At 40.6% G+C, this 23,496-nt stretch overlaps 2 protein-coding genes across 2 annotated transcripts; both read left to right on the top strand.

Annotated features, from left to right (window-relative positions):
• The first annotated feature begins 1,882 nt into the window (after positions 1-1,882).
• On the top strand, positions 1,883-5,088 carry LOC103701240 (cationic peroxidase SPC4-like). The gene is made up of 3 exons (XM_008783233.4): positions 1,883-2,177; positions 2,404-2,598; positions 4,274-5,088. Exons 1-3 carry the CDS (start codon positions 1,947-1,949, stop codon positions 4,889-4,891), a joined length of 1,044 nt encoding a protein of 347 aa, XP_008781455.2. The 5' UTR covers positions 1,883-1,946; the 3' UTR covers positions 4,892-5,088.
• Positions 5,089-15,759: 10,671 nt separating this feature from the next.
• On the top strand, positions 15,760-18,871 carry LOC103701238 (peroxidase 12-like). Its single transcript, XM_008783231.4, has 3 exons — positions 15,760-16,027; positions 16,255-16,449; positions 18,104-18,871. The coding sequence occupies exons 1-3, from the start codon at positions 15,797-15,799 to the stop codon at positions 18,719-18,721; spliced, it is 1,044 nt and encodes a 347-aa protein (XP_008781453.1). The 5' UTR covers positions 15,760-15,796; the 3' UTR covers positions 18,722-18,871.
• Positions 18,872-23,496: the final 4,625 nt, after the last annotated feature.

Below are 23,496 nucleotides of genomic sequence, written 5' to 3' on the forward strand. Positions count from 1 at the left end.
ATATATAGCTCCCATTGGGCCATCGATGCCAGTGTGGCCTATGATGAACCATTTTACTCATACGAGCATGATATTGTGGTAGGACTCTTGATCATAGAAAAACACTAGTGGTACAAGCATGATTTGGATCCTCTCTAGTCCACTGTGCACGGGCATAGGAGAATATATACTAGTGGTGTCACACTCGCTCATAATTTTAAATTCGACTGTCTATGAAGAATTAATGAAGATTTTGTCTAGCATTTTGGGAAGAGCAAGCTGGATTAGGTTCTTCAGATTCATCCGGAGTTTGGGTAAAAATGGGAGGCGGTATGGTACATAGTCTAGCTTGCGCTAGTAAAGATTCATTTGATTTGTGGGTAAAAATTTATTTTACTGAAATGTATTTTCTGAAAAAATGATACATGAATATATTATATTTCAGACAGGGACTTTGGCATGTTTGATTGACCATAGAAAAATGGTATAAGAAATGCACTTTTCGAAGTAACTTATATTTGGTTAAGTATATATATTTTTTAAAAAATATGTAAAATAATTTTTATTTTATTAATAATTTGAAAAAAAAGATACCATAAAACAAGAGCATTTTTGAAAAACAAATTTTGCCTTGATTCCCAACTTATGAAAAAGTGGGTTTCTTATGTCTTATATAAATTTTTATTTTACATAAAAGATAGTAAACTTATTTCTATATAAAAGCTATTTTCTTATTTCATTTGCTTGAAATCTACATATAAATATAAATCATTTTGTACTTATTTGCACTTTTTGTTATCTTAATAAAATATAAAATATGATCATCTGTACAACTCCTATTGTCCAAGAGAAATGAGGTCATCGGCCCTCAAATTCGATTTCACAAGCCCAAGAAGAAGAAAAAAGAAAGGAAAAGTCATCATGCATCAAATAAGCGCCTTTTGCCGACCAGAATTCAAACCAGCGTCATGGACGGCAGCCAGCCAGCAAGCGGCCACTTGAAATCCGAAACCTAATCCCTAACGCATGGCATTAATGCGAACCTCCCGAGTTTCCATTAAAAAAAAAAAGTGAAACTGTCGAGCTAATGAGCTTTTGTGAAGTAGGTCAGTGCACTGGGCGTGATGCACCTCCAAAAGTCACAGAAGCACTATCTTTCGTTCCATGAAGTTTAAACCGTAGGCATATCGAAGTTTCCCGGAAGCGTGTGGAGTGGAAACTCCTATTTTTCTTCGGTCATAAAAGCAACGGTCAGAGAAGTAGTTCACACTGTTCGCACGTCTAACTACGATCCTATATTTAGCCAGGAACAACGAATTATAATTCAATAAGTTTAGATTAGTTTGCTGTCATCATAAATGGTGTGATGAAGTTGATCGATGACTGATGAAGGGGGATCAAATACTCCCCAAAACCATGAACATCTCTACTAATTAAATTAAAGGACCGGGCCACCAAGACCGCTTATAAAAGCAAATATAAAGAAAAGTTAAATATTTCTTTTGCTTTCTCGAAAGCTGGTGCATAAATAAGTAAAGGACTACGTTGCCGTTCTTTGTATTTGTGACAGTAACCAGTAACTCTTGTGTCATGTTAAGCTAATCTCTACTTGCTAATGTAGGCTATTATGATCAATTATTTCTGAAAAAAAATTAGGCTATCATGATTATATTACCATTTGTGTGAAAACCTTTCCAAATGTATTAAAATCACTGCCCTTCAAAAAAAAAAAGAGGGGGGGTTAAGATCAATATCGACCATAGAATAAAAGGGTAAAAATCGAAGAAGTAATTATCATGACTTTTAAAAGTTAGAAACAATCCATTTTTGTGTGACCGAGATTTCACAGCAAGTCCATAGTCTTCAAGGTGTGCGAATAAATGCTTATAAATAAGGACAGTTTGGGCGAGGGAGGCTCGTGCCTGGAACAAGCCTTCTAAGCCTTTGCCATTCCTCTTGCGAAGGCCATGGCTTCTTCTCTTATTCTCGTCCTGGTCTCTTCCCTTGCCTTCCTCTCCTGCATTTCAGAGGCCCGGACCTATCCTCCCATAGTGGACGGCCTTTCTTTCACCTTTTACGAGTCCACCTGCCCCAACGCTGAGTCCATTATCCGAAACTTCCTCACGACGGCCTTCAAGAGCGACATCGGCCTCGCCGCCGGCCTCCTCCGCATCCACTTCCATGACTGCTTCGTTCAGGTAATCTACCATAGCTCTGCAACTCGTACAAAGCCTACTAAGTTTTCTTTTGCATGCAAAGGAGGAAGATGAGCAAGGAAACCCGTATCATATACGAGTAACGTGTTAGACTCGTGCCTGGGCTAGGGTCGCCTGTGAACCGGGGTCATGGTTCGCGGTCGGATGGCTCCTGAACCGGTCCGGTTTATATCTGACGGTGGGGATGATGTGGGTTGTGGTGATGTAGGGGTGCGATGGGTCGATTTTGCTGGACGGGACGGCGAGCGATCCAAGCGAGAAGGACGAGCCGCCCAACCTGACGCTCCGGAAGACGGCCTTCAAAGCCATCAACGACGTCAAGGCTCTTCTGGACCGGGCTTGTGGGCGGGTCGTCTCCTGTGCCGACATTGCTGCCTTAGCCGCCCGTGACTCAGTCTACTTGGTACAATCTCTCTCTCCCTCTCTCTCTCCCCCTCTCTCGTCTTTTATTGCAACGCTTTGGGGATCCCTTTGTTACGTGACACATGCACAGTACTGGGGAGGTTTAAGCCCTGCTTGCAGTGAATACAGTAATTCACCAACCTCAAGTGACGATCAATACGCATCGTAGGATTTATGGCTGCATGCCATGCATAGATCCCACATGATATGCCCTTTTGAAGTTTTCTGTGCAGCGATCATAACGTGTTTCTCACAGTTTGTTGCCATAAATCCCATGGACCATGCTATTAGCTGGGTTGGTTGGGACGTATGCTTTAAATGAAAGGTCTTAGATTTAAACTTAAATGGTGAATATAGGGACCAAATTCTTAAAAAGGTTTTATATAACGAAAATAAAGTAGTATGACAGCAAAAGTTAGATCCAGAGACTGGTACCCATCATCTAAAGACCAGCTTCTAGGAGAGGTTCAGTTTCAAAAGCTGATGGTGATCGATCATATTTTGTTATCTTAATTCACAAAAACAGAAAAATAAGGCACATGTTTCTCTTTTTCTTTTTCTTTTTTTGAAAAAGTTAGGAGGAAGTTAGGTACTTCCTCTAATTTTTATTGAAAGAAAATATTTACAAGGAGATATTTAATAAGTGGCAAAAAGGGGAGAGAAATTACAATTGGTAATGATAAAAGATGAGTCAGTACTCCCAAACATGAAAAATGGTGAGTTTCTTGCAGAACCGAGACAGGGGATGAATGATTTTGAAGGAAGATAATAGAGTTTCTCTCATGCTAGAATTGCCAAAAGAGAGCTGGTCCCAAGCCCTCCTCAAATATACATGGATTTTCATTAATGAAGTCGAAAGAGCATGGGGGACTGGACTTTTCCAAAAGGTGGCCAAGCGTGGAGTAGGGCCGGTAAACCATGTCCACATCCAACTTTGGTTCATCTCCCCTTATGAAAACTGTCCACTTGAGGAAGATAATTAGAATAAAGAATCAGGATCGCAGATTTTTCCGCATCTCCTAGTTCCATTGCACAATATCGACGCATCATTGTCATGGTCAACATGGTACCAACTACTTCTGCATAATTTTATCCTCTCGCCGGCATGTTCCAGACCATAGCACAGTCAACTTCGAACTCATGAGACATAACATTTTAATCATACCTGACAATTGCCAACTTCAAGAAGTATTAGGGGATTAATGGACTTATTGGTTCATCAATTATTGTAACCTCTGTGACCTTCGGTAGAGGACCAGAGTGTTTCTTTTGAATAAATTGTTGTTGTGCACTCAGCCAATCACAATTGTTAATTTCTATTATAATGCACCAAGATGCATGCTCGTTGAAGGAGGTCTATAGGACGCCGGCCACGTGGTGTGCGAGTAATAGAAGGAATATTTTTTTTATATCTTTTGCATAAAAAAAAAAGTCACTCTTCTCCAAAACAAATTCAGCATTAGATTATCACTGGTCCCTCTGAGATTTGCGGAGACAGAGAAATGGTAGAGTTTAGATCGCTTTGAGAGCTGTGCGGTAGGTGATTCGACGGTGGATTAGTCGCACGAAGAATAAGCAAAGTTGATGAGCCTTATCCTGAGAAGATTCGATCGGTAAATGCTTTGCTCTTCTAACGAATCCTCTCTCTTTATTTTTTTTTTACTTTTTCCAAACAGTCCGGCGGCCCCAAGTACGAGGTGCCTCTAGGCCGGCGCGATGGCCTCACGTTCGCCAATCGGTCCGCCACCATCGCCGGCCTCCCAGCCCCCACCTCCAACGTCACCACACTCCTCACTGTCCTCAACAAGATTAACCTCGATACCACCGACCTCGTCGCTCTCTCCGGCGGCCACACCATCGGCCTTGCGCATTGCACCTCCTTCACCAACCGCCTCTTCCCCTCCCAGGACCCCATCATGAACCAGTACTTCGCCAAGAACCTCTACCTCACCTGCCCGGCCGCCAACACGGACAACACCACCGTCAACGACATCCGATCCCCGAACACCTTCGACAACAAGTACTACGTCGACCTCTTGAACCGGGAGGGGCTCTTCACGTCGGACCAGGACCTGTACTCCGACCAGAGGACCAAGTCTCTTGTCACCAGCTTTGCCATCAACCAGTCTCTCTTCTTTGAACAGTTCGTGTACTCCATCGTCAAGATGGGCGAGCTGAGCGTGCTTACCGGTGACCAGGGGGAGATCAGAGCCAACTGCTCGGCTCGCAACCCAGATACCAAGTTCTTGTGGTCTGTGGTGGATGATGAAGAGGGTGAGAAGCTGGCGTACTAGATCAGATTCTAGGACAAGTTGCAAGGTTTGTGTCTGTGTTTTGTGGAATTGACTGTCCAACAATAAATCGCCGTGACAGTGAGTATGCCTGTTTAGCTCCAGTTGTAAGCTTATAAAGAAAGTTTAGTAAATCCTTACATAGTTCAAAGATTCGACTTTCATGTCCTGATTCTATAGATAACTTCAGCTTCCTTGCACCTGACTAGATCTCGACATGTGCAATGCGTGTGGAATAAGTTGATAAAGAGGAGTCTATTGTCGTGATCTCATATGTCATTGAGAAAAAAATAGAGTGAGTCATGGTTCATTGAATAAATTAAACTGAAGACATTGGATGAGATGCAAGGGAAAGTCAAATACCTACATCCACTGAAAAGGTAGAGATGCAGGGATCGATGAATGGACGCACGCATGCTCCAATTTTTTGGTTAAACCATGGTATAGATGTGGGATTTGTTAAATCCTCAAGCAGATCCTGTCGACCACATTGCGAGGCAGGGCAAGTGAACCTCTAAAACGTCCAACTTGGAATAAGAAGTTACATAAACAACAACAAAAAAAAGAAGAAATGCATGAAGTCTAACAAACATAAAAAATACAAAGTTAAATGATATTTTTATGTATGATGATGCTGTACTTGATTTTCTGGTTCACATTGTTAGTAAATGTTGTTTTCATCTTAAATCAAAATTTTTGCATCTTAAATAAATGCTTAAAAGTAAAACCTTTCTCCTCCATCAAATCATTGAAATGTGAAAAAAAAGTATGCTTGTTGAATTGTCGATGTCTCGTGGCATTTCTCCGCTAGTTAATAGCTAGGGTACTATTGCATAATTATAGGAAAATAAGCATGTATACAAATATGTGCCAATACGTATGATAATGATGTCTCAAGAGACATACTTCTCTTCTATATAGCTAGCTCCATCAAATACTATATCCTCTTCAACCTGAGAATCATCTTATCCCTATCTATATACCAAAAACTTCACAGCTTCTTTTGTACCTTTAAATTTTAGACTTCTTGCTAGATAGCTATGTTGGATCCTATTTAATTAAACCCTGATCCCATTTAATTAGAACCCACATCTTGACAAGTGTCCCTTGAATTTCGTAAATCCTGATAATCACAAGGGCATTAAGGTAATTGCACGGCAGTGAAAGGTTGCCTTGATGGGGGGTGACTTTTCACAGGTGTAACTAATCACGGCGTTTGGTCCCTGGAGAGGGCTATAAATAGCCTGTCAGACCCCTTCTCTAATACACGCATTAAGAGCTCTCTCTCCAGAAGATTTCTCGCTAATCTCTTTTCAATCAGAGCAAATCTAGGTTGACCGCGGCTGGGCACGCATCTCAGAGTCCAATTAAAGATGGATTTAGCGAATCAAAGTATGATTTATAATTCATTAAGTTAATCATTCCATCAAGCTAGTTCCTCTAGCCCCCACATTTGACCAAACAAAAAATCCTCATTTTACCATGCATCCATTCACCCAGTGATCATCTCGATGCATTGCTACAAAATTGAGCAGATGTGATGGGGAGTATACACGACATGGCACACACCATACAAGATATAATTTCTCTATTTTCTTTCTCCTCCTAAGAATAGCCTAGTAGGGGAAAACACTACCTTTAGTCTTAAACAACAATATTAAACACTGTAGAGAGTCGACTTATAATTGGAGATGATCTCCAATCTCTAGCAAAAAGCAAAGAAAACTGAGAATATAAAACCTCAACGCTTGGAAGAGTAGCCCACAAAGTCAATATGGGCAAAACATCTTTTCACCCCCATGATCTCTGCTAGGTAAATTGGCGAGGTGGACGGGATGTTTGTCCCCTCTCTGCTTTGCCCTTCCCAGCCTTTATTATCACAACTGCTAAAGAATTCCCAAAATAGAAAAAGAAAGAAAAAGAAAAACCCTAATTTTTCCTCCATTCTAATAAGCCGAAGTGCACGCCAAAGCCTGCAATTCTCTTGGAGCGGAGAACCGGGATGATCGTCCAATGGCTAAGCGAGTTTATGAGGTTTGGAAAGGAAGCAATATAAGATCGGACCCTTTTCTATCGTTGCGCATGGTGGATTTTTTGAGATCTTTGGTGTTTGAATTGGGTTAATTTTGGTGGATTTGTGGTTTTGGCGCTATAATTGTGCTTGTTTTGTTGGATAGTGGTCGGTTTTCTAAAATCTGAATTAGGTTACAAGTTTTATTAGATAATTAAAAAATAAAATTTAATGTTGTTGTTTATTATTTTTGTTAGGGGAAAAACTAAGTTATCCCAGAACAACCTGCGGGCGCCCGACAAGGAGGCGTCCGACCAGAAGGCGTCTGACCAGAGGGCGCCTGACCAGAAGGCGCCCGACCTGCAGGTGCCCAACCGGAAAGCACCCGACCTTTGGGCGCCCGACCAGAAGACGCCCGACTCGAAGGCGCCCAACCTGAAGGCGACTAGCTCAGCTCGGCGCCCGGCCAGATGCTGGACTCCGAGATGCCCCGTCATAGCATTCGACCTCGGTCTAATCTCCTTCGGGAGCCTAGTTTCGAAAGCCCAACCTCATAGCTCACCTACTAACGTCACGCCCTTCCGCAGCTCAACCGGAGACCATACCCTATTTCGCCGTCAACAATTAATGCGCATGGCCTGTTCTGATCTCCGGTTCACTCAACCATTAAAGCGTATGGCCTCTGCTGAACTCCGGTTCACTCAACCATTAAAGCGTATGGCCTTTGCTGATCTCCGATTCACTCAACAATCAATGCGCGTGTTATCTACGGATCTCAAGCCCTCCACGGCAGGCAGTTGAACTACTCCGCCACGTCCGATCCGCCACGACGACTCACTGACTCCGGTCTGATCTCCCACGACACTGTATTAATGCACACGATCGTGTTCAATTATGACCAAAAAAGAACCATTCGTCCCATCACTTCACAGGTAATACAATACCCCTCTATAAAAGGGGAACCCCTCCATCTTAGAGGGGGGTGGACTCTGAAACCCAAAAAACATATCTCCTCTCTCCTCTTATACATTAGCCTCCTCTGACTTAAGCATCGGAGGGCCGGCACCGGAAACCCTGGCCATCGGCTTCTTGCAGGTCTTCCGGAGGATGCCGCCCGCCGGCGGACCACCTTCACTTGCCGTTCCAGCACCGGAGCTCCTCCTTCTTAGCCGATGGTCGCCCCCGGGTCCAATTTCCAGCAACAATTTTTATTATAAATCCTTTCTTACCGAGGCTTCTTTATCCTAGCATTCTAGAATGCATATTGGCGAACTATTTCATCTGTGCCTAGGAAGACATTCCATGTAAGCTGAAGGGGGAGTAGAAGAGTTATATATCGATGGTGGTTGCAGAAATCATGCGTAACAAGTGATATCTGCAATGGTTGTATAAATGAAGGAAAATTGTTTATCAGCAGAATATCATGAAAGATTTGTTATGAAAAGGTAGAGAAATTTGCTAAAGAATATCCAGGGATACCTCAAAATATAACCAAGTTGATGCTAGGGTTCATTCTGTATAATGTGCAATTTGAGAGTCCAATTGGGTGTTGGACATGGAGTGGGGTCAGGAGGGGCATAAGTGAATGATTAACAAGGCATAATAGCTATACGTCAAGAGGCCTATAGTAATTGGCTTTTTTGTATTAGGGTCATATGTGTTGCAACATGATGATTATAATGGAGAAAAGAGAATAAAAGATCATGGCGGGCCATTTGGCTTCCATGGACAAGGATTTGCTAGGCCAAGCATTGATAGTGTGGAGTTTATGGTCAATGAGCTTCACGTCGATCGAGCACAGTATTTTACAATTACAACTGGAAACTTTGAGTTATTGAGACTAAGATCCTGTGATAGAGAGGCTTGATAGAGCATTGGTGGGATGGAAGCATATGTTCTTTTGTTTGGTATTAAATTACCCCTATAAAAGCAATGACATTGATTTCTTCAATGTGCTACATGTTAATCTTTAGAAACAAAATTAAGGGGAGTTAATATAATTTACGAATCTATGACATTTGACAGAAACTTTTTTAATATATAAATTTAATAATCGATTGCCATGAATTGTTTCTATTAAAATGAAATACAGGAACGGGCATGTTGTCTTGCTTATGTTGAAGTTTTACACAGCAGTTCACCTATCGTTTATCATGACGAATAATCTGTTCTTATATGCTTGTAGCTCTTGAGTGGTTAAGTTATTAAGCATGTTTTCTTGCTTCGAAAGCAATCAAATTATCACTATTCTTCTTTAGGATGTTGTGTGATGCACTCGAGATAGAGAGGTAACAGGAAGAACATACCGATGAGTTTATATCAGGAGAGACAAACCTTTCATTGGACCACTAGGGATTCGAATGGGTTAGGTCACAGATGAATATAACTTCAAACCCAACCAGAATAGACCTGACTCTACCTAACCTAGCCTATTTACCTTTTACGCTCAATGGAGTTTCAAATCTAGTCTCAGTTTCTATTCAAGCTCAGACATGGATTACCCGACCGGCCCATGATACAATTAGACCCGGCCCAAAGCCCCGCTTGGTTTATGTCGGCACGTTCCTGTGCAAGAATTAAGAAGCTAAAATCCAACTATGGCGTTGTGGAATCCTACTCAACTCCCCTGCCCACGGCCGCACCCACGGGCTCACTCGTTCATCTCTAATATACCCACGCGGTCAAACTGTGTCACGTGTGAACACGCTTTTTTTTCTTTTTTTTTTTTTTAGGACGGCGGCTCACACACGACGGATGTGGGTGCAGCCAACTGAACCAAAAAAGATATGACAGTGCAAGAGAACAGGTACCGATGCAGGGTTTATCCAAGCAAAGCTCCTAGAATAGTGGGCCGCGAAGGAAGCCATCCAATCAACTGCGCTATTCGCCTCCCTGAATGTCCTTTCTCTTGATCAGCACTCAGCACCTCCTAACCCTCCACTTTTTTAAAAAAAAAAAATCTCATTTACAACCTTCATATTTGCCTTTCTAGTCTAGATAAACTCTCCGGAATGCCGAGCAACAAAGTAAGCAACCCAATCTGCAAGACTGCAACTCTGTTTGCCTTCCGAAACACATGTACTACCTGAAATGACTTCATCTCCTTAACCAGTTTGCAAGTCTTGCTAATCAACGAGTGTCCATCCCCATAATGATCCGCTTCTTGTATCCAGCCAATCACCGTAGAGGAATCTCGCTTAAGATATACCCTATCAGTTCAAAAAACTCTCCTCGCATAGGAGATGCCCTCCCAGGCGGTCCGAAACTTCTTCTCTATAGCAGTCATGCCGAGGATGCGCCGACCTCCCGCCGCAACCAGTCTATCATGGTAATCTCTAATTACAAATCCCACCCCTCCATGTACTTCATCCACCACTATGCCGCAATCAAAATTGATTTTGAGATAACTAAGAATTGGGGATACTCAAGAACAAAGGATAAACTTGGGCGCTACGATAGCGTGACGGAAATTTCAAATATTTCTGGTTATCCCAGAGGATCTCGGTGCAGCAATCGTGATGTAATTTAGCTATCATGGGAGTTCCACCGATTGACTACGATAGGGCATCTTGACCGGGCACGGTAACTGAGTCGTAAGTTACCCGAAGGATGCATGAGGAAAACACAAAGTGTGGAGCGGTGGGTTGCTGCACGCAAACGGCACGTGTCCATCTTTCTGAGGATATATCCGTTGAGGCCTCACCCGAGGAAAATGTGTTTTCTTCATATTTAAAAATTTCCCAACAGATGCATTGGATTAACAAAAATTAATAAACACTTTAATACAAATATTAATAAAAAACAATATTATTTTAATAAATTAATTGAAAGTAATCATGTTTTAGTAAAAATAGTAAAATTAACAATATTAATAACATTAACAATACTAATAGTATTTTAATAAAAATAATATATTTTAGTAAAAGTATGCTACAAGAAAAATTAGTATTTTCGATACATTGCAAAATTAAGTTTAGATGCTTCCGAAAGCGTCGATGGTGCAAGAGTGGGAAAAAAAATTGATGCTTTACGTTCGCATTGTTAAGTTAACAACGCTCCTACATGTCACCAACTAACGAGGCTTCTATGCATCACTAACTATATATTTTTTAAAAATGTCGTAAGATCCACGGCATGCAGGCCGGCCGCTTAGCTAGTCTTTAATGACACTTATAAGCATCGCTAAGTACCGACACTAGTTTGCGTCGCTAAGCATCGATGCTGGTTTGTGTTGCCAAGCGACGAGGCTTGTTTGTGTCACTATATAACAACGGTTTAAAGCATCATTAAGTTATACATATTTTCTAAAAAAATAAAAAAATTTGAACATATATACAAAACTTCATGTATAGAAAAAAGTAATTTACAAATCATAATCTCATAAAGAAATAATGGACACTCGAGAAGTTTTGGCACACTCAAGAATCTGCCCCCTTTCTCCTAACGTCGGCAACTTAGAGTCGACATTCATTCATTTTTCTACCATGATAGTAATATGTCTTTACTAGTGATATTCTTACAAGATTAATAATATTTAATAATATATTAATAAAATTATATATTAAAAACTAATAAAAGTTTTATTAATAAAATAAATATTTTATAATTATTAAAATATATTATTTTTAAATAAATATATAATTAATAAAAATAATATTGTAGGAGTGGTGTATTTTTAAAAATTTAAACAATTTATCCTATGCATCGTGCGGGGTGCAATCTAGCATTAACCTAGAGCCGACGAGGCTAAAATGGCACAAAACTCACTCTGAGATTCATATGGACTTGCTTTACTTTTTTTTTTTTTTTTTTTTTTTTGTCGAGGCTAGAAGCATAAGGTGAAATATATCCCCCCAACGAGGTCTATGCCCCCAAAAGGTCCATATGCACATGACGGATATATCAGGCCCATTGTTGGCAAGCCAACCGAGCTGACTCTGCTGTTAATGTTTGATGTATGCTCCATCCAAGAGCATAAGGTGCGAGAACTAGGGTTGCAACAATTTCATCCAGCATTCATGAAGTGTCACCATCATCATCATTAACAATGTACATAGGCTACATCGATCCTTCGTAGCTCTCCTTAACAAGTAAGGCTTTTCAATGTTATGCGACTATACCACCGATGTTAGGTCAGCTGAAAAAATAGTGACTGAAAAAAGGATAGAGAGTAGGATGGATTTAGGTATCTTGATTTTCAAGAACTTTTGTCACTGTCACACCACCGTTTAAATGAGAGATTTGTATAGCAATGGAGGTGTAGCGCTAGACTATAATAGTAAAAATTCAAAGTTGCAGCTACCCCTATAGTAGAAATTACTAATAGGCTAAGAACTAAAATAAGATAAAATACATTGATTTAGATTATATCGAAGGATCTTTACAAAAGTACAAAAATTATTTATTTATATTAAAAATAATAACTACTCGGTCTAATGGTTACTATTTATATTTGGTTTTCACTTTTACTGGCTCTAATAACTGATGCTAGTTGTCCTTCCACCATGCACATTATTAATACAGTGCTCTGTACCAATTGCCAGGCTAATAATCACATCTTTTCGGCCATGGCCTCTTCGGACATTTTACATTGGCCGTCCCTCTTTATTTCAACGTATCATACGGTCTTCGATACTTTGAAAATATCTTGAAGACTAATTCGATCATCTTGATCTGCCATCAGCTATCTGACTACATACGTTTTGTGTTGTGATCAATCTGTCTACTTGCTCACCAACATTCCAATCAAATTCTACTTCTTCCATCTGTACTATTGCAAGTAAGTTTTCTTGTGGCTAGAGTCTATCCAATCTAACAAGAATCACATAATTTTTGTATATCTTTAATTCATTTTACGTTATCCATGCAATACTAATTATTTACAAAATCTCCAGCTAAGTTGTCAAGATTGAGACCTATCTTTTATCCTTTGGGGATTTACGTAATTTTTGGATGCAAAGACATGTTTGATTATAAATTCCAATTTGATGAATAGCATGCATTTTTTTTTTGATACATCAGCTGCTCACACTGCTCTCGCATGAGCACGGCCAACTACACCGCTAGCAAGAAGGTTGCACAAAGCAAAAGAAATAGAGGTATGCTGGGTCCAGAGAAATTCTCCAAAATAATGAGCAGCAAATAAGGCGATCCAATTGACAGCTTGGTTCGTCTCTCAAAGAACATACTTAACCTAAATAGTACGACACTCCCGCAGCTTCCGTCGTGTGTCCCCAAGCCGTGGGTGCTCTGCCTCTTCTCGCCTCTCCTCCCGTAAGTACTCAACCAATGGGACTAAATTTTCCTTCAGAATGATATATCCAGTCTCCAGCATATATCTCTGAAAAGCTTTTTAAATGAACCACTGCACAGATCTGAAAACACTCGAGCTCCGTCGTTCATTCGACCGAATCCACCTTCATCCGTCCAGCGTCACCCTGGCTGGTTCCTGGTCATGCACGCGGAGCATCCAAGGCCGGAAACTCGTCTCGCGAGAGCGACTGCAAGCCTGCGAGGAATAAAGTAACGCAATTATTTCTAGTTATTTATGTGCTTCCAAGACAATCACCAGTATGAAAGCTCATGGTTTTACTCGGTCTTCAACCATATCCCGTAAGAATATTATCCGTGGTCCGAAATGAAACGCAGGTTCCATCAACTCCCTTTCTTGGTGGAAAGAAGGATATATATGGCCCGCGCGCGGTCCCAAATGCACGAACAACTCTATCGACTTTCCTTTGTATACGGCGAATGAGCGTGGCATTCATCTTGGAGAGAAAAAGTCATGATCGACCTTCCTACATTGATGCTTCATCTTCTAGCAGAACTAAATAAAGAATTTTATATATGTATGTATGAGGTTAATAAAACTCACTATATAATAAGACTAGTATCCATATGGAGTCAAACAAGCCTTAAGAGCTCCTCTTGACGGTTACAAGTAGCTATACAAGGTTGATGACAGAATAACAAGCAGGGCTAACAAGAGCTAGGGTAGAAAGCAACCTGCCGATCGTTTCAAAGCAGTGTGTGCACTCAAATCCCATGAGGATGCATACCGATCCAGAGAATATATATCGTTTTAGAACTCTTGATCATAGAAAAACTAGAGGTATCACCAGCACATATCAGTAGGTGGTGGCTCATAATTTTAAATTCGACAGTCCATGAAGAATTAATTAAGCTTTTGTCCACCATTTTGGGAAGAGTAAGCCGGATTACGTTCTTAAGATTCATCCGGAGTTTAGGCAGCTAGACAGCACATAGCAACCAAAATGGTAGGGGGTCTTGCACATAGCCTAGCTTGAACTAGTAAATATTAGGAATTTTAACATGTTGGAATGTATTTTCTGAAAAGATGATGCTTGAATATATTAAATTTGGGACAGTAGTCTTGGCATGTTTGATTGATCATAGAAAAATGGTACAAGAAACATACTTTCCGGAGTAATTTATGTTTGGTTAACTATATAATTTCTTGAAAAAATTATATAAAATATTTTTTATTTTATTAATAAATTGATTACAAGAAAAAAAATAAAAAAGACAACATAAGGTATACTAGAGAAGCATCTTTGAAAAAAATATAATTTCTATTTTACATAAAAGACAATAAACTTATTATTTTTTCTATCTCTTTTGTTTCAAATCTTGAACCAAATATAAATTATTCTGATATTTTTCCGTTGATTTCTTTTTCTGCTCAACCAAACAATTTTTTTTTGCGGGGATTCCTATTTTGTGTAAGGACGTATTGGCATTTTTTTTCCCTCGCCATTTTGTACCTGTTTGAACTTTTTGTTATCTTAATAAAATAAAAATGGATCATCCGTACATTACGTATTGTCGAAGACAAATGATGTCATCGGCCCTCAAATTTCAGCTCACGTGCCCAAGAAAAAAAAAAAAAAAAGCTGAAGTCATCATAGCATCAAATAAGGGCCATTTCCCGACCAGAATTCAAACCAGGGCCATGGGAGAAAGCCAGCAAGCGACCGCTTGAAATCCGAAACCTAATAAAAAATGTGAACTTCCCGAATTTCCATTAAAAAAAAAACAAAGTGAAACTATTGAGCTATTGAGCATTGGGCGTGATGCACCTCCAAAATTAAGTCCAGAAACATATCAAAGTTTCCCGAAGTGTGTGGAGTGGAAACGACTATTTTTCTTCGGTCATAAAAGCATTCGTCAGAGAAATAGTTCACAGCGTTCACACTTCAAACTGTGATCCAATATTTAGCCAGTATCAACGAATTATAATTCAACAAGTTTAGATATTAGTCTGCTGTCATCATGAATGGTGTGATGAAGTTGATCGATGACTGATGAAGGGGGATCAAATACTCCCCAAAACAATGAACATCTCTACTAAATTAAAGGACCGGGCCACCAAGACCGCTTATAAAAGCAAATATAAAGAAAAGTTAAATATTTCTTTTGCTTTCTCGAAAACTGGTGCTTAAATAAACTGGTGCTTAAATAAACCGGACTACGTTGCCGTTCTTTGTATTTGTGACAGTAACCAGTAACTCTTGTGTCATGTTAAGCTAATCTCTACTTGCTAATGTAGGCTATTATGATTACATTATCACTTGTGGGAAAACCTTTCCAAATGTATTAGAAACCTTTATTGAAGGTTAAAACACCGCCCTTCTAAAAAAAAAAGGAGAAGGGGGGGTGGTAAGATCAATGTCGACCATCAAATGAAAGGGTAAAAATCGATGAAGTAATTATCATGACTTTTAAATTTTTGAAATTAAAAATCCATTTTTGCGTGCCCGAGATTTCAAGGCAAGTCCATAGTCTTCAAGGTGTGCCAATAAATGCCTATAAATAAGGACAGCTATGGCGAGGGAGGCTTGTGCCTGGAACAAGCCCTCTAAGCCTTTGCAAAGGCCATGGCTTCTTCTCTAATTCTCGTCCTAGTCTCTTCCCTTGCCTTCCTCTCCTCCACTTCAGAGGCCCGGACCTATCCTCCCATAGTGAAGGGTCTTTCCTTCACCTTTTACGAGTCCACCTGCCCCCACGCCGAGTCCATTATCCGACAATTCCTCACGACGGCCTTCAAGAAAGACATTGGCCTCGCCGCCGGCCTCCTCCGCATCCACTTCCATGACTGCTTCGTTCAGGTAATCTCCCAGAACTCTGCAACTCGTACAAAGCCTACTAAGTTTCCTTTTGCATGCAAAGGAGGAAGATGAGCAGGGAAACCCGTATCATATACGAGTAACGTGCTAGACTCGTGCCTGGGCTAGGGTCGCCTGTGAACCGGGGTCATGGCTCCCGGGTTGGATGGCTCCTGAACCGGTCCGGTTTATATCTGACGGTGGGGATGATGTGTGTTGTGGTGATGTAGGGGTGCGATGGGTCGATTTTGCTGGACGGGACGGCGAGCGATCCGAGCGAGAAGGGCGATCTGCCCAACCTGACGCTCCGGAAGACGGCCTTCAAAGCCATCAACGACGTCAAGGCTCTTCTGGACCGGGCTTGTGGACGGGTCGTCTCCTGTGCCGACATTGCTGCCTTGGCCGCCCGTGACTCCGTCTACTTGGTGCAATCTCTCTCTCTCTCTCTCTCCCCCTCTCTCGTCTTTTATTGCAACGGTTTGGGGATCCCTTTGTTACGTGACACATGCACAGTACTGGGGGGGTTTAAGCCCTGCTGTGCAGTGAATAGAGTGATTCACCAACCTCAAGCGACGATCATTACGCATCGTAGGATTTATAGCTACATGCCATGGATCGATCCCACATGATATGCCCTTTTGAAGTTTTCTGTGTAGCGATCATAACGTGTTTCTCACAGTTTGGTGCCATAAATCCCATGGACCATGCTAGTAGCTGGTTTGGTTGGCACGTACTGCTTTAAATGAAAGGTTTTATATAATATAGTGACCATATTCTTAAAAAGGTTTTATATAATGAAAATAAAGTATTATGACAGCAAAATTTAGTTCCAGAGATTGGCACCAATCTTCTAAAGACCAGCTTCTAGGAGAGGTTCAGATTCAAAAGCTGATGGTGATTTTGTTATCTTAATTTGCAAAAACAGAAAAATAAGGCACATGTTTCTCTTTTTCTTTTTCTTTTTTTGAAAAAGTTAGGAGGAAGTAAGGTACTTCCTCTAATTTTTATTGAAAGAAAATATTTACAAGGAGATATTTAATAAGTGGCAAAAAGGGGAGAGAAATTACAAGGTAATGATAACAGATTAGTCATTTACTCCGAAACATGAAAAAATGGTGAGTTTCTTGAATAACCGAGACAGAGGATGAATGTTTTTGAAGGAAGATAATAGAGTTTCTCTCATGCGAGATTTGCCAAAAGAGAGCAGGTCCCAACCCCTCAAATATATATGGATTTTCTTTAATGAAGTCGAAAGAGCATGGGGGACTGGACTTTTCCAAAAGGTGGCCGAGCGTAGAGTAGGGTAAACTATGTCAACATCCAACTTCGGTTCATCTCCCCTTCCAAAAACTGTCCACTTGAGGAAGATAATTAGAATCAAGAACCAGGAAAGCATGCAGATTTTTCGGCATCTCCTAGTTCCATTGTACGGAGTCTCTTACGTACCCATGCCTCCCGTTAATTAAATTAAAAGCGCTGACGTGTTTCGGACCATAGCATAGCACTGTCAACTTCGAACTTATGAGACATAACATTATAATCATATCTGACAATTGCCAACTTCAAGAAGTATTAGGGGATTAATGGACTTATTGGTTCATCATCTATTGTATCTTTTGTGACCTTCGGTATGGGAGGATGGCCAGGTGGTGTGCGAGCAATATAAGCAATAATTTTTTATATTTTTTCCATAAAAGAAGGATTCAGTCTTCTCCAGATCAAATCCATCATTAGATTATCGCTGGCTCCTTTGAGATCCATGCAGATAGAGAAACACTAGAATTTGGATCGTTTTGAGATCTGTACAGTAGATGATCCGATGGTAGCTAGATATTAGTCACGAAGAAAAAAGATGAGTATTTTTTTTTTGACTATTAATTGTAGTTGATTGATAAAGTTACAGTATTTTTTTCTAAATTAGAATTTGTTCGCCTGAATAAGCACGGGCTCACCGGACAGCCTACCTAAGTTGCTGCAGAATAAGCACAGCTGGTGAGCCTTATCCTGAGAAGACTCGGTAAATGCTTTGCTCTTCTAATGAATTCTCTATATTTATTTTATTATACTTTTTTCAAACAGTCCGGCGGCCCCAAGTACAAGGTGCCTCTAGGCCGGCGCGACGGCCTCACATTCGCCAATGGGTCCGTGACCAACGCCAGCCTCCCAGCCCCCACCTCCAACGTCACCAAACTGCTCGCTGTCCTCAAAAAGATTAACCTCGATACCACCGACCTCGTCGCGCTCTCCGGCGGCCACACCATCGGCCTTGCGCATTGCACCTCCTTCACCAACCGCCTCTTCCCCTCCCAGGACCCCATCATGAACAAGTACTTCGCCAAGAACCTCTACCTCACCTGCCCGGCCGCCAACACGAACAACACCACCGTCAACGACGTCCGATCCCCGAACACCTTCGACAACAAGTACTACGTCGACCTCTTGAACCGGGAGGGGCTCTTCACGTCGGACCAGGACCTGTACTCCGACCAGAGGACCAAGTCTCTTGTCACCAGATTTGCCATCAGCCAGTCTCTCTTCTTTGAACAGTTCGTGTACTCCATCGTCAAGATGGGCCAGCTGAGCGTGCTGACCGGTGACCAGGGGGAGATCAGAGCCAACTGCTCGGCTCGCAACCCAGATACCAAGTTCTTGTGGTCTGTGGTGGATGATGAAGAGGGCGAGAAGCTGGCGTACTAGATCAGATTCTAGGACAAGTTGCAAGGTTTGTGTCTGTGTTTTGTGGAATTGTCTGTCCAACAATAAATCGCCGTGACAGTGAGTATGCTTGTTTAGCTCCAGTTGTAAGCTTATATAGAAAGTTGAGTAAATCCTTATATAGTTGAAAAATTCGACTTTCATGTCTTGATTCTGTAGATAACTTCAGCTTAATTCCTTGCACCTGACTAGATCTCGACATGGGCAATGCATGTGGAATAAGTTGATAAAGAGGAGTCTGTTATCGTGATCTCTAATGTCATTGAGAAAGAAACAGAGTGGGTCCTGGTTCATTGAATAAATTAAACTGAAGACATTGGATGAAATGAAAGGAAAAGTGAAATACGTACATCCACTGAAAAGGTAGAGATCCAGGGATCGATGAATGGACGCACGCATACTCCAATTTTTGGTTAAATCATGGCATAAATGTGGGATGTGTTAAATCCTCAAGCAGATCCTGTCGACCACATTGCGGGACAGGGCAAGTGAACCTCTAAAACGTCCAGCCTGGAATAAGAAGTTACATAAACAAAAAAAAAAAGAAGCATGAAGTCAAACAAACATAAAAAATACAAACTTAATGATATTTTTATGTATGATGATGCTGTACACTAGTCAAACACCAAGCTGATTTTCTGGTTCACATTGCTAGTCAATGTTGTTTTCATCTTAAATCAAAATCTTTGCATCTTAAATAAATGCTTAAAAGTAAAATCCTTCTCCTCCATCAAATCATTGAAAGGTGGAAAAAAAGTCACGTGCTGTGGCATTTCTTCACAGGTTAATAGCTAGGGTACTATTGCATAATTATAGGAAAATAAGCATGTATACAAATATATGCCAATACGTATGATAATGATGTCTTGAGAGCCGTACTTCCCTTCTGTATAGCTAGCTCCATCAAATATTATATCCTCTTCAACCTAAGAATAATCTAATCCCTATCTATATACCAAAAACTTCACAGCTGCCTTCGTACCAATAATTTTCAGACATTTTGCTGGATAGCTAGTTCCTCTAACGCTCAACATTTGACCAAACAAAAATTCTTCATTTTACCATGCATCCATTCATCCAGTGCTCATCTCGATGCACTGCTACAAAAACGAACAGTTGTAATTGGCAGGATGCATAGCGACATGGCGCACACCATACATGATATGATTTCTCCATTTTCTCTCTCCTCCTAAGAATAGCCTAGTGGGGAAAAACATTGCCTTTAGCCTTTAACAACAATATTAAATGCTACATACCTCTAATTGGAGATGATCTCCAATCTCTAGCAGAAAAAAAGGAAAACTTGGAATATAAAACCTCATCCCTGGGAAGAGTAGCCCACGAAGTCTGCCTTTCCACCCCGTGTTCTCTGCTAGGTAAATCAGCGAGGTGGAGGGGATGTTTGTCCCCTCTCTATTTTGCCCGTCGCAGCCTTTATTACCGCAATTGCAAAAGAATTCCCAAAATAGAAAAAGAAAGAAAAAGAAAAACCCTAATTTTTCCGTCGTTCCAATAAGTCGAAAAGCATGACAAAGCTTGCAATTCTCTCAGAGCGGAGAACTGGGATGCTCGTCCAATGCCTAAGCGAGTTTATGTGGTTCGGAAAGGAAGCAATATAAGATTCAAACCCTATTCTGTCATTGTGCATGGTGGATTTTGGCCATTGAGGGGTTTTGGTGGATTTTTTGAGATATTTGGTGTTTGAATTGCGTTAACTTTAGCGGATTTGTGGTTTTAGCGTTGTAGATGGTGGTCGACTTTTCCAAAATCTGAATTGGGTTACGGGTTTTATTAGATAATAATAAAAAAAATAAAATTTAATGTTACTGTTTATTATTTTTATTAGAATTCCTTTCTTACCGAGGCTTCTCTATCCTAGCATTTTAGAATGCACATTGGCGAACTATTTCATCTGTGCCTATCCATGTAAGCTGAAAGGGGAGTTGGAAAGTTATGTATCGGTAGTGGTTGCAGAAATCATGCGTAACAAGTGATGTCTGCAATGTTTGTATAGATGAATGAGAATTGTTTATCAGCAGAATATCATGAAATATTTGCTATGAAAAGGTAGAGAAATTTGCTAAGGAATATCCAGGGATACCTCAAAATATAACTAAGATGATGCTAGGGTTCATTCTGTATAGTGTGCAATTTGAGAGTCCAACTGGGTGTTGGCTTTTTAGTATTATAGGGTCATATGTATTACAATATGATGATTATAATGGAGAAAAGAATAAAAGATCTTGGTGGACCATTTAGGTTCCATGGACAAGGATTTGCTAGGCCGAGCATTGATAGTGCGGATTTTATGGTCAATAAGCTTCTTGTTGAGCAGAATATTTTACAATTTCAACCGGAAATGTTGAGTTATTGAGACTAAGATCCTGTGATAGAGAGGCTCGATAGAGCATTGGTGGGATGGAAGCATATGTTCTTTTGTTTGGTCTTAAATTACCCCTGTAAAAGCAATGACATTGATTTGTTCAAGGTGCTACATGTTGATCTTTGGAATTTTTTTCTCTGTTGTGATTAGGTTGAAGTGGAGATATCAAATGAATTTTGTTATATTGGAGGGAGATATTAGGTTCCAAAGGGAGGGATTTATGTTGTTGACAGAGATGTAGCTTATGGTCATGAATTGAGCACTTCCTCGCAAGTGTATTTGGGGATCAGGGATGTGAATGGAGAAACTGTAAAAAAGTAAGTAAAATCTCAAGAAAGGGTCATCAAACCAGGACAGCAAGCTAGTAACAACAAACTGAGTTTGCCCAGAAGATTTTGTAAACAAAAATGTTTATTAATATAAACAGTAACTTTGGTTCTACTGCAAAAGTTGTGATGGTGCTTAAGACACATAGCACACATCAATCACTAATGCTTTGATGCTTAATGATCACTTTTTTCACCTACTGCATTAGAGGTTCTCTGTTGTGTTCTAAATTTTTCTCTCATGTATACGAGTATTACAGCCTGCCTCATCTTCTTGATCTACTTGTCTATTATCGGTCGGTGCTATAGCTCTTTTAGGATATTGGGTCATAACATTGTCCATCAGAATGCTACTTTTGGCATACCATTGGCTTAAGCACGAAATTTGATGGTCTTAATTTAGAACCCACCCTATGGCAAATCTAGACAGTACATAGAACTTATTATTTGCATTCTAGTGCATATGCTTGATAATAATATTGGAGAATGAGATTTCAAGGGTGCTACGTATAACAACTCAGGACCTCATCCAAAATAACTAGCCGAAAGGTATTATTTGGGTTCTTTGATCCTGTATAAGTACCCAAAATCTATCCAGCAAATAACCAATATGGGACTAAATTAACACACGTCCGCACGAGTCCTCACATACTCTCCTCCTGTTCAAGCCCTGACGTCCTCTCAGGCTAAGGGTTCAAATCCATTCAAATCTAATCACAAACACCACGACCGGCTCGTGGTCAGTCCCAATGGATCCAAGCTACAGTTTTTCCTAGTCTACATAGGTTATGGGCCGAATCCGCTTTGATACTATTTATAACAACTCAGGACCTCACCCAAAATAGCTAGCCGAAAGGTATTATTTGAGTTCCTTGATCTTGTATAAGTATCCAAGATCTATCCAGTAAATAATCAATTAGGACTAAACACACGCCCATACAGGTCCTCACAATATGGTTCTAGTATCCGCCAATACAAAAAAAAGTGTGTCATGGCTTTATTTTGACCCACGCATGTGAAGTTTTGTTGTTTCAAGTAGCATGACATGACCAGTCCTGATGTTACTCATTTTTCTTGGTTATTGGCCTTGTAAGAACCCGTGCGGGCGTGTGTTTAGTCCCACATCGGTTATTCGCTGGGTAGATTTTGGGTACTTATACAGGATCAAGGAACCCAAATAATAACTTCCAGCTAGCCATTTTGGGTGAGGTCCTGGGTTGTTACAGGCCTGCCATTCTGAAGTAGCCATATTCCACTTATTTCTTCTTTTGCAGAGGTTCTTTTCGGGTGGGAGGTTGATATTCGGACCCGATGCCGGGTCAGTCACTCACTCCACATCACCATTTCACTCATAGTTGTGTCCGTCGTGATCGTTTGTGCATTTGATGCAGTTATGGCATTGGGAGATCTTTTTGTGTATTTCGCTCTTCAGGTATGGTATTTCGGACGGAATGCAACTCAAAAGTCCATACATTACTCCATCAAATTTGTATAGCAATTATTGCACCTCCCCACAGACAAATGGGTCCTGTGTGTACCTGCATCATCACCACATAACAACATTAGGACCATCCATGGAACTGAGTCATGCCTGCACCAAGCTAAAACATGGGCTTCACTTTGCATCTCATCGTTGGCGTTACAATATAATCAGTCCAGTACTAGCTGTCAAAAAGATAAGATAGTAGCAGAGCAGAAGTTGGTCGGAGGTGTCCATGTCTACATTTTCTCAAGCAGTTAACGAGCACCTCATTCAATTGATAGCAAGGAATTTGGATGGACTGCTCATAAGCGGGCTGGTATCCGAACAGTAGGGACGTCTAACAATCTTCTCACGAAGGGATTTTATCGAAGAGATTTTTATCAGGCAACATATAAAATTCGCCAGAGAATGCGTACACGGTACACATACTGTACCACCCCATCACGTACACTAGATAACAGCCATCTAAAAGCCATGCACGTATAATTTGACAAAAGATCACCACCATGCACCAACAGAAAAAGCTCTTTGTAAAATTGCAGTGATTCTAAAACATCAAAGAAGG

This window comes from Phoenix dactylifera, chromosome 14 (genome assembly GCF_009389715.1).
Source record: "Phoenix dactylifera cultivar Barhee BC4 chromosome 14, palm_55x_up_171113_PBpolish2nd_filt_p, whole genome shotgun sequence".
In the NCBI taxonomy this organism is placed as follows: Eukaryota; Viridiplantae; Streptophyta; class Magnoliopsida; order Arecales; family Arecaceae; genus Phoenix; species Phoenix dactylifera.